The following is a 12,806-nucleotide window of genomic DNA, read 5'->3' as shown; positions in this document are numbered from 1 at the left end:
AATAAAAAAAAAAACTATAGTTTTGTCTTTGATCAGTTTTGCAAGGTGATGTTATGGTTTTTTGTTTGGCCGGGTATGCGACATTGCGATGTTTGATGCTATGGGCTTGTCACACTTGTCTAGGACTCTGCAGTGAAGGTAACCTCAGATCGGCTTCCAAGTTTAAGAATTTAAAACCTGAAGAAAGAAAGGCCAGAGCTGCAGCTCCCGTCCCAGAGGCTTCTATGGAGTTGGTACCAGACTGGACACAGCACAGAGATCAGCAGGTAATGTGCTGCTTACTGCTTTAGCCCCCTTTCCTTATAGCTCATGTGCAGCCACGCCCCCACCCCCCACACTTCTTTTGCCTATGTATTTCTGTATTACCTTGTTTTCCTGCTGTGTAAACTAGTAGTAAGTTGGCTGGTTGCCTGTTTAGTAGGGACCAAAAGTTCTGTTCTCTGCAGCCACTGGGTTAAATGTTCTGCTGGTTGGCAAGAGGAGCTGCCAATCCTTTCCATGCTGCATTTCTATTCAGGAAGTCTTAATTTGATGAGGTCAACCCCTCCCTTTTTTTTTTTTTTTTTATTGAAATTATTAGAATGCATTGAGGAGGCCGGTCCACCTAGATCAGTGGTTATCAATCCTGTCCTCAGGGCCCACTAACAGGCCAGGTTTGCAAAATAACTGAAATCCATCACAGGTGATATCATTTGCTGCTCAGTGGTTGCAGTATTCTAGTCTGCATCTCCCCAAGGTAATACTTAAAGTGGTGTTGCCACCAACAAATAAAAAAGTGATTAAAAATCTTTAAAAAAAAATAACAAAAAAATAATTGGAAAAATATTTTTTTTTTTCCTCACCTCTTAATACCTGTTGCTAGGGAGTCCCTCATAGTCTGACTTCTTCCTTGCCCGGGCTGGTGACGTCACTTCCCCTCGCGCCGCACAGTCATCTGGGACCTGTCACGTGTCCCAGATGACTGTGCGGCGTATCATGGCGCCCTGCGCCGCATGTGCAGTGGGTGCCCGGCTGTGAAGTCATACCCGGGTGCCCACAGTACGAATGACGGCGCTGCGAGCGGAGCGGGGAACGAGGGGGGGGGGCTTCGTTCCCCCGCATCGCTGGACCCTGGGACAGGTAAGTGTCCAATTATTAAAAGTCAGCAGCTGCAGTATTTGTAGCTGCTGACTTTAATAATTTTTTTTTTTTTTGGGGCACCCCACTTTAAAGCCTGGCCTGTTAATGGGTCCTGAGGACAGGGTTGTTGACCACTGACCTAGAGAACAAGCACAGGCTGAGGTGACTGGTCTCCTACATAGGAAAAATGAGAGGCTTCTCTTCAAACTAGGGAACCAGCATAGGCGAGAAATTTTATAAATCGCTGTAAAATATATCGTCTCGTAATTTTAAGCGTCCTCAGTCTTGACTTTCGGTCTTGCTGTGACCGCACCCTGCTGGATTAGACATTAACCAGAGATGCTCTTCAAAGTGTATCTCAAGGCCGAATATCCTAAGTCATAGAGAACACAGGTGGAGTATTCATAGAGCCTGCGTTCCAGTCTGGTACTTTCAGCTGATTGGACACTGGCAAGCTTTTAAGAGTTCACACCTGTAACCCTACCCCAATCCTCCTTTTTATTTTTTATTTTTTTGCTAGTGTCCCAAGGTGATTTTTTTCTAACCAGTTTATTTTCTCTTTGGATTCTTCAATCAACTCTTCATTTTCTTCTAATACAACAATAAAATAAGTGCATCTGGATTGGTGTAAGGTTGGAAACCCTACCCAGACTCCATGCTGTGGAGATGGCCTGTAATGTTGCTTGGGCATTGGATCCTGCAAGGGCGCTCATCTCAGCACTTTATTTTTTATTTTTTTGCAATGCGTGCTGTTAGCCGCTGGTGCTATTCAAGTCCAGGGCTGTGGTCCATCTCTGCGAAACCCAGACCCTGCAAGACCAGTTTGGGGGAATGTCCACCATGATGGGTGAAGCCTGATCCCTTTATAGGGACCAGTGATGTACACAAGTATGACAGGGTTACCCTGTACAGTGCGTCCGGAAATTATTCACATCGCTTCACTTTTTCCACATTTTGTTATGCCTTATTTCAAAATGGATTAAACTCCTTTTTCTCAAAATTCTTCAAACAATACCCAATAATGACAAGTTTGTTTGAAATCTTTGCAAATTTATAAAAATGAAAAAAATCATATGTACAGTGCGCTCGAAAAAGTATTCATACCCCTTGACGTTTTCCACATTTTGTCATGTTACAACCAAAAACGTAAATGTATTTTGTTGGGATTTTATGTCATAGACCAATAAAAACTAGTAATTGTAAAGTGGAAGGAAAATGATAGATCATTTTCATTTTTATTATTTTTTACAAATATGTGAAAAGTGTGGGGCGTGCATTTGTATTCTGCCTCCTTTACGCTGATACCCCTAACTCAAATCTATTGGAACCAATTACCTTTAGAAGTCGCCTAATTAGTAAATAGAGTCCACCTATTTTATTTAATCTCAGTATCAATAAAGCTGTTCCGTGAAGCCCTCAGAGGTTTGTTGGAGAACCTTTGTGAACAAACGACATCATGAAGGCCAAGGAACACACCAGACAGGTCAGAGATTAAGTTTTGTAGAAGTTTAAAGCAGGGTTAGGTTATAAAAAAACAAAACAAGAAAAGAAAAGAAAACAATCCCAGGCTTTGAACATCTCACGGAGCTCTGTTCAATCCATCATCCGAAAATGAAAAAAGTATGGCAGAACTGCAAACCTACCAAGACATGGCCGTCCACCTAAACTGACAGGCCGGGCAAGGAGAGCATTCATCAGAGAAGCAGTCAAGAGGTCCATGGTAACTCTGGAGGAGCTGCAGAGATCCACAGCTCAGGTGGGAGAATCTGTCTACAGGACAACTAATAGTTGTGCTCTCCACAAATCTGCCCTTTATGGAAGAGTGGCAAGAAGAAAGACCTTGTTGAAAGAGCCATAATAAGTCCCATTTGCAGTTTGCGAGAAGCCATGTGGGGAGCACAGTGAACATGCAAGAAGGTGCTCTGGTCAGATGAGAACAAAATGTAACTTTCTTGGCCTAAAAGCAAAACTCTATGTGTGGTTGAAAACTAACACTGCACATCACCCTGAACACACCATCCCCACCGTGAAACATGGTGGTGGAAGCATCATATTGTGGGGATGTTTTTCTTCAGCATGGACAGGGAAACTGGTCAGACTTGATGGGAAGATGGATGGAGCCAAATACAGGGCGATCTTAGAAGAAAACGTATTGGAGTCTGCAAAAGACTTGAGACTGGGGTGGAGGTTCACCTTCCAGGAGGACAATGACCCTAAACATACAGCCAGAGCTACATTGGAATGGTTTAGATCAAAGCATATTCATGTGTTAGAATGGCCCAGTCAAAGTCCAGACCTAAATCCAATTGAGAGTCTGGCAAGACTTGAAAATTGCTGTTCACAGACGCTCTCCATCCAATCTGACGGAGCTTGAGATATTTTGCAGAGAAGAATGGGCAGAAATGTCCCTCTCTAGATGTGGAAAGCTGGTAGAGACACCCCTAAAAAAACTTGCAGCTGTAATTGCAGTGAAAGGAGGTTCTACAAAGTATTGACTCCGAGGGGCGCCATACAAATGTACCCCCCACACTTTCCACATATTTATTTGTAAAAAAAAAAAAATGGAAAACCATTTATTTCCCTTCCACTTCACAATTCTGTACCATTTTGTGTTGGTCTAACACATAAAATCCCAATAAAATACATTTAAGTTTTTGGTTGTAACCTGACAAAATGTGGAAGATTTCAAGGGGGTATGACAGTGCATATCAGAGCACAAACTAAGCCATGAAGTCCAAGGAATTTTCCATAGATCTCCGAGACAGGATTGTATTGAGCCACAGATCACAGGAAGAAATTTGGAACCACCAGGACTAGAGCGGGCTGCCTGACCAAACTGAGCGATCGGGAGAGGAGGACCTTAGTCAGGGAGGTGACCAAGAACCCGACGGTCACTCTGACAGAGCTCCAGTGTTCCCCTGTGAAGAGGAGAACCTTTCAGAATAACCACGTCTGCAGCACTCCACCATTTAGGCCTGTATGGTAGAGTGGCCAGATGGAAGCCATTCCTCAATAAAAGGCACATGAAAGCCCACCTGGAGTTTGCCAATGTCAGGGCTGGGCTCAGCCCTTCCTTCTGAGTTGGCCGCTCAGCTGTCTAATTGCCAGCACCCATCTCTCCAGTTACTCAGCTGTTGATGATATCCTGCTCGTCAGTCCTGCCTACCTCCAGCCCAGAGGATCTCTGCCTTCACCTTTAGTCAACATCACAGAGACATTCTCCTGCATTCCTGTTAAGACTTGCTTGACTGACATCCCTTCTGGCTCCAGATCCTTCTTGCTGTTTTACTACGCTCATCTCTGGCTCCCCCGACGTTTGGCTTGTTTGACTATCCATGCCAGTTCCTGAACTCTGGCTATGTTTTGACTCTGTTTTATTTACTTTTATTATTAAACAAGTGTGATTTAACTGTACTTCTGTCTCGGTCTGATTTCATGGTTTCTGACAGCCAAAAGCCACCTAAATGACTCTCAGACCTTGAGAAACCAAATTCTCTGATCTGATGAATCAAAGATTGAACTCTTTGACCTGAATGGCAAGTGTACTGTCTGGAGGAAACCAGGCACCACTCATCTCCTGGCCAATACTATCCCTACAGTGAAGCATGGTGGTAGCAGCATCATGCTGTGGGGCTGTTTTTCGGTGGCAGGAACTGGGAGACTAGTCGGGATCGAGGGAAAAAAATGAATGCAGCCGTGTACAGAGACATCCTTGATAAAAACTTGCTCCTGAGCGCTCTGGACCTCAGACTGGGGCGAATGTTCATCTTCCAACAGGACAACGACCCTAAGCACACAGACAAGATGATAAAGGCATGGCTACGGGACAACTCTGTGAAAGTACTTGAGTTCCCCAGACTTGAACCCCGACTCGAACATCTCTGGAGAGATGTGAAAATGGCTGTGCACCGACGCTCCCCATCCAACCTGATGGAGCTTGAGAGGTCCTGCAAAGAAGAATGACAAACTGGCCAAAAATAGTTGTGCCAAGCTTGCAGCGTATACTCAAAAATACTTGAGGCTGTAATTGGTGCCAAAGGTGCTTCACCAAAGTAATGAGAAAAGTCTGTGACTACTGTTGTACATGGGATTTTTTTTTTTTCGTGTGTGTTGTCATTTGCAATGATTTCAAACAAACATCTTTCACATTGTCATTGTATTGTTTGTAGCATTTTGGGGAAAATAATGCATTTTATAGAGAAGTATGTTTTTTTTTTTTTTTTTAAAGATTCATACTTGCCTAGGTGGATGCTTCATCTGTCCCCCGCCGTCTCTGCATTGAGAACCAAACCACCGAACAATGCCGATGTCTCGGTTTTCACAGATCCCTGAGAGGAGAGCTGCTGTCTGTCAGTCAGCATCTCGCCTCTCTGCTTCTCCACGCTCATTGGAGTGCTGAGCTGTGGTGGGGGAAGCGGCTATCTCGGCGGCTCGCTGAAACTGCCATCAATCAAGGCAGCTGGTGGATCCAGACCTGGAAGTAGAGATGACGCGCTGCCTCGACTGATGGCAGTGATGTGAGTGGACTTTCTGGAATGCGCTGTATTTCTGCCCTTTATTGTAATAACTGGGATTGTGTCTGGAGTGTTTACACTCTACAGTGCAAACTTTTAAAATTTGGTGTAGAAACTCAACCACTCAGAGCTTAGTCTTAAGTGGATGACCAGACTCTGTATCTCAGACCGTTGGTTTCTGTTTACTACCACTTCTTCTGCCCAGACCCCTTTTATAAGGTTTTCTTGGACTCCCTCCTGCCTGTTTTCTATGCAGGCTTCACTATAGCGCGCCCTGCACCTGGTGTGCTACATACGCTTTCTTGGATGTGCGTACCTGTAATCCACACCCTCTCCTGTAAGTACCTCATGGGGGACACGCTCATTCATAGCAAAGCCACGCAAAAAAGGGGTGGCCTGAGCAAAAGCTGAGGCGAACATTCTCTCTCCCCCAAAAGGCCCACACAACCCTCAACCTCAGTTACGATGCTTCCCTTTCACCGAAATAGGACCAGATTTTACCACCCAGTCTTTGTATCTGATTTAGCTCTACCTTGGGCGCAAAACAAACTGCTCATCTAAGGCAGACTTTTTTTTTTTTTTTTGTCAAAATTCCTCGGACAAGCCTATCCATATCTGAGACACCAAGCCCTTTTTCCAACTCCGCCATCTTTACCCCGAGTCATCATCCCCAGATGGGCCCGCCCTGTAAGAAGTAGATGTAGAATGGAATGGAGAGGACTTGGAGGCTGTGGGAGATTTCTTCCCCAGACTCCTGATATTGCAGCTTCATGCTCTATGCGTGGCAACCTGAATATGCTCACTTCTATTGTGCGCAAAAACCTCAGCATTGTTGCACTTGAATCTGCTCTGTCTTGCCAGGCCCTTTTGGATATAAAGAGACCTGCTGCATCTAAACGGGCATTCCCTGTACACATAGAATGGGCAATATGACAAACGCTTCAATGAATAAATAAATAAAAAAAATATAAACTAAACCGCAAAGTTAGCCCATATATCTTTTTATTTTTTGTATGTGAAAGATGTGCCGAGAAGCAAGATCTTTATTCTAACAAAAAAAATTGTGATTCTCATTTTTTCCAGAATCGTGCAGCTCTAGTTTCGTGTCCTCCAATGCTTGCTGGTGGCACGGTGTGTACTGTACTTCCAAGATATGGACGTTACAGATAACTCAATGTCCATTTTATTTTTTATTTTTTGTAAGATTTTCTCAGCCCCTCCATGCAATCCCCAATGCTGCGTACACACAATCGGAAATTCAGCCAGCAAAAGACCGAGTTTTTCGTCGGAAAATGCGACTGTGTGTATGCTCCATCGCAATTTTGCTGGCCGAATTCCCACCAGCAAAAGATTGAGAGCATGTTCTCAATTTTTCTGACGGAAAAAGTTTTGATCGGAAATCCCGATCGTCTGTAGCAATTTCGACACGCAAAATTCCTATGCGTGGTCGTAAACAATTCCACGCACGCTCGGAAGCATTGAACTTAATTTTCTCGGCTCGTTGTAGTGTTGTACATCACTGCGTTCTTGACGGTCGAAAGTTCAGCTAACTTTTGTGTGACTGTGTAGTATACAAGCCAAGTTTGAGCGGAACCCCGTCGGAAAAACCATCATGGCTTTTTCTGACGAGAATTCTGATCGTGTGTACGCAGCATTAGTCTTGTTATTGCACATTCTGATTGATGCTGTCAAAGACATAGATGGCATGAAGGGGTACTGCTGGTAAATGGTTGGCAGGTTCCAATGCTGATTGCTGGACAACCGGAGCACGGAGAGACGTCAAACTAACACATGGTGTGTGTGCAATGTGCTGCCATCAAAATTGGTTATAGGTTCTGTGGTTTTTTTTTTTTTTTTTTGTGGGAGATGGGGCAGAATGAATGTGGCTTCCTTAAATTGTAAATAAACCCAAAGTAATAATTTAATTTTCCATTACATTTTCCAGTGCACACGTGTGTGTGTGTGTGTGTGTGTGTGTGTGTGTGTGTATGTATGTATGTGTATATATATATATATATATATATATATATATATATATATATATATATATATATATATATATATATATATATAAAATTTATTAGAGCTGCAACTAACGATTAATTTGTCTGTCGACTAATCTATTGATTATTTTTTCGATTAGTCAACGACTATCCAATTTATTATATTTTTATTTTTTTTATTTTTTTATTAGCTAATTAATCCTTTGGATAACCTTGAGAGTATTGGCTGGCATGGCTGCTTCCATCCGACCTCTCCCCTCCACTGCACAGATCAGTACAGAGAGGGAAGAGAGAAACCACCGGTTTGTTTACAAATGATCGCTCCGTTGGAGCGATCACATTGTAAACGCCTGGGTGTAGAAAGATGGCCACCACTTCGGAGCTAGGCCGAGACCGCGGAGTGTTCCACGGATCGCGGCATGTGCCGATCCGAGTGGGGTGACCCGTTAGGATCACAGATCGGTACGATCCGTTGCACCCCTAGGGACGGCGGCACGGAGGGGGAGAAGAGAGGGGGACGGTGGCACCGAGAGGGAGAAGATAGGGGGGCGGCAGCACAGAGGACAGCAGTAGATACTAAGCACTGTGACGCATCGACGTCCTGCACGCACGAATATATATCTATATCTATATATCCTCCATGGTGGTTCTTGTATGATCTATTTTTTTGATTAGACCACCTTCAGTGTGGCTATGCTAGCCTTACATGATCTTACTGTAGGGATATCATAGCCACTCTCTCCATGGCTACGAGTCACCGCTGCCACATAGCACCTCCTACAACTAGTAATGAAGCTTCACAGCACTGTCCATAGTCCAGCTGGCTGATATTGGCCCAAGGAAATGGCAAACACGTTGCAAGTAATTGGGGAGCTTACACCCGCATTAAAGAATGCAGGTGCAAGTCATTATGGGACATGTATAGTGTGAGGATATCTGTGCATGTGACTGTGATTTACATGCACTGCTCAAGCCTCTGAGCCAGATGGTTTGCAGGGCAGATCAAACCAACACCAAAAGTAACACGCTTGGTAGCTCGTTCTGCACAATAAAAACATTTATTAATAGTTGAAAACTTTGTTTTGGAGTAAAGAGTTTTCAGCAATGCTTTAACCTAATTTATGTTGGGGTATGCAGAGATGTGAAGGAGCCCTTTTAATGTTTTTCATAGGGGTGTTTTTTTTTTTTTAACCATTTTGCTGCCAACCAACATGTCCATACAGCGATGGGCTTGTGTAAACTTAACAAGTCAACTGTGGGTTTCACGTGGAAGTAATCTGTTGGTTGTACAGCAGTGGCAGTTAATTTTGAATTTAACACGGGCTCAAGTGCGTCCTCTAACACATCCAGCGGGCTGCACAAAATGGCAGGTTTTAGTGTTTTGAGGTGGTTTGCATCGAGTCAGACAGCCCATTCACCAGAAGAAAATGTCAGTCCTGCTCCATTGTATTTTTTATTTTTTCAATGCACTTTAAAAAGAGAGTTGGAGTGATCGTTGGTGCCTGTGATGGCAATAAATAACCCCCGGCGTCGATGACGGCAATAAATAACCCCCAGCATTGGTCTCGGGAGAAACTTACATTTGGCACCTGGCAGACACCAGCAACATGTCTGTATGCATGCATGGGATATGATAATTTTTTATTTTTTTTACATATGGGGACAACTGGAGGAAATTTAGATAAGTCTTGGGTAGGTTCCCCTTTTAAGTCTATGGAGACCTCTAATCCAAGGTCTTATTTGATATTTTGAAACCACTGATGGCGATTGTTGGCTCCTCCAGGCCCCTGTACTTTGCAGTGTCTGGTAAGATTTGCTGTAACTGACAGGTTCACTTTGTATTGCTCTGTGGACATGACATAGAATGTGTCTTCACTCCTGCAGTTGACATTTTGTTTAATATCCGTCTCCGAGTTGATATTTCAGTTGTTTTTCTTCCTCTGTGCGCTGACACCACTGATAGAAATGTAATTGGGAATTATTACCTTCTTTCTCTGCCTTTATGTCCTGGCTTTGGTGGCCTGCAGTCTTTGTATCTCATGGACTCATCTCTCTTCAGGGGACTCGGGGAGAAGCTGACTCCAGAAGTGCCTCTTTGAAGGATTTGTGCCCAGAAGACAAGAGGAGAATTGCAAATCTAATCAAAGAGTTGGCAAGGTGAGCTTTTCCTTCCTTATCCTGATTTCATGGCTGGGAGAGGATTTGCATGGCTTTCCAGAGTTTGAGGAGTCGCATTGGAGGGAGATGATTTATTGTGACTGAATGGAAATAGGAACTTTTAATATAAAAATGCATGTAGGGTTTTATTATTACAGGGCGCCTCCTCACTTTAAAGCTTAAAGCCATGCAAGATGCTAAACTACATTGATGTACATATGTGGGACTTGTTTTATCTGCTAAAATTCTTGTGTTCCTGTCCATCCAGGCCTAAGAATTACTATTCACATTATTAGTATTTTATATAGCAAGATTTTACCACATTTATTACTAAAAAAAGTATGTGTGTGTGTAATAAATTATATATATGTGTGTGTGTGTGTGTATGTATATATATATATATGTATGTATGTGTGTGTGTGTGTGTGTGTGTGTGTATATATATATATATATATATATATATATATATATATATATATATATATATATATATATATATATATGTATATATATGTATATATATATATATATATATATATTCACATACATGCATACTTTCAACAGGGTATATACACATTCTTACTCCCTCTAGAGAAATTATATATATATATATATATATATATATATATATAATATAATATAATATAATTAGTATGTGTAATTTTATTATACATACTTATAAATCTGGTAAAATCTTGCTGCTATATGAAATATGGCGTGTGTGTGTGTATATACCGTATATACTCGAGTATAAGCCGAGATTTTCAGCCTCTTTTTTGAGGCTGAAAGTGCCCCCCTCGGCTTATACTCGAGTCATCGCTGTCTGCCCGCTCGATCAGCGTGTCGAGCAGACAGACAGCGGCCATTCTGATTCAAAAGCCGCGCCTCCGGCTCCGCCTTCGCCTGTGATAGGCGGAACACTGAATTTCCCAGCAGCCTGTGTTCCGCCTATCACGGGCATCTTCTCATCCTCGTACTACGGACGAGGATGATACGACGTCCGTGATAGGCGGAACACAGGCTGCTGGGAAATTCAGTGTTCCGCCTATCACAGGCGAAGGAGGAGGCGCGGCTTTTGAATTTTACAATGGCCGCCGACGAAGAGGGCACGGGACGGAGGCAAGGCAAGGCACGGGACGGGACGGGACGGGACGGGACGGGACGAAGGCAAGGCACGGCACGACACGGGACGGAGGCTCGGGACAAAGGCTCGGGACACAGGTAGGCTGGACACACACACACACACACACACACACACACACACACACACACACACACACACACACACACGGATGGAGACACACACACACGGATGGATGGATGGATGGAGACACACACACACACAGGGATGGATGGATACACACACACACAGGGATGGATGGATGGATGGATGGAGACACACACACACAGGGATGGATGGATGGATGGATGGAGACACACACACACAGGGATGGATGGATGGACACACACACACACAGGGATGGATGGATGGACACACACACACACAGGGATGGATGGACGGACACACAGGGATGGACGGACACACAGGGATGGACGGACACACAGGGATGGACGGACACACAGGGATGGACGGACACACACACAGGGATGGACAGGCATGTCTCACCCTCGGCTTATACACGAGTCAATAAGTTTGCCAGTTTTTTTGGGGGTAAATTGGGGGCCTCGGCTTATATTCGGGTCGGCCTATACTCGAGTATATACGGTATATATATATATATATATATATATATATATATATATATATATATATATATATAAATCTATCCCCTTTTTTTTTTTTTTTTTTCATATGCTGTATAAAACCAGTAATATTTTTCAGGATTTACCCTGATCACCCATAACATTATGACCACTGTGACCACTGACAGGTAGAGTTTGTGGGATATATTGGGCAGCAGCTAACTGGATTGCTTTTACAAGCAGCGGGAGGGGACGTCCTCATCAGCCCAAGCCCCTTTTTAAGGCTGGTCGGAAAGCCGAACAAAGCCGGGGATCAGTGCTTTACTATGGTAACCTGGAAGTGATGACCTGAAAACATTTCTAGTTTACCCGGATGTCAACTGCGCTATTTATTTATTTTTTTAAACGATCTAAAGTATTTGAAAACGCAGATCTTAATACTTTGAATGCTTTTAAGGGTAGAGGAGGGATTTGGGATCTTTATAGACCCCCAGATCTCTCCATAAAGAGTGCCTGTCCACATATCTATTGCTGTCACAAGAATGTTTACGTAATTTAAAGAAACGGTGTAAAAATAAGTGATAATAATTAAAAAAGTAAATGGCCCGCGATTGCAAGCGACGATCGTCCTACATGTAAGGTATCGTGAATGTTAAATCATGGGCAGTAATTCTAGCACCAGACCTCCTCTACAGTGGTAATCTGTAAATGTCTTTAACCACTTCAATACCGGGCACTTAAACACCTTCCTGCCCAGACCAATTTTGAGCTTTCAGCGCTGTCGCACTTTGAATGACAATTGCACGGTCATGCTACACTGTACCCAAATGAAATTTTTATCATTTTTTTTCCCACAAATAGAGCTTTCTTTTGGTGGTATTTGATCACCCCTACAGTTTTTTTATTTTTTGCTAAACAAATAAAAAAAACGAAAATTTTGAAGAAGAAAATTATTTTTTGTTTCAAAACTTTGTAAATAAGGAAGTTAGTTTTCTCCTTCACTGATGGGGCTACACTGATAAGGCGGCACTGATGGGCACCAATGAGGTGGCATTGATGGACACTGATAGGCGGCATGGATGGGCACTGATAGGCGGCACAGATGGGTATTGTATTATACTGTACTAATGGATGCTAATCAGTGCCAAACAATAACGCATGCCAATCAGTGATGCCCATTGTGGGCACTGTTTGGCATCCATTGTGGGCACTGACTGGAATCGCTGGTGGTCTAGGGTGGCATACCTTGTGCTGGGCATCCCTGGTGGTCTGGTTGTCCAGTGTGGGCTTTCCCTGGGGGGGGGGGGGC

The 12,806-nt window shown here is 43.4% G+C and overlaps 1 protein-coding gene across 1 annotated transcript in view; it reads left to right on the top strand.

Moving 5' to 3' along the window:
• The window catches only part of KIAA1328 (KIAA1328 ortholog), a 206,429-nt gene that overhangs the window by 5,134 nt on the left and 188,489 nt on the right, over positions 1-12,806 (top strand). Inside the window, exons 3-4 of the mRNA XM_077463114.1 lie at positions 124-266; positions 9,696-9,793. Coding sequence (XP_077319240.1) covers positions 124-266; positions 9,696-9,793 — 241 coding nt within the window. The remainder of the gene's footprint in view (positions 1-123; positions 267-9,695; positions 9,794-12,806) is intronic.

Source organism: Lithobates pipiens, unplaced genomic scaffold (genome assembly GCF_037356315.1).
Source record: "Lithobates pipiens isolate NorthernLeopardFrog02 unplaced genomic scaffold, aLitPip1_a1.2 Scaffold_3, whole genome shotgun sequence".
NCBI lineage: Eukaryota > Metazoa > Chordata > Amphibia > Anura > Ranidae > Lithobates > Lithobates pipiens.
The sequence above is the reverse complement of the archived record's forward strand: the minus strand, read 5'-3'. Positions and strand labels throughout refer to the sequence as shown.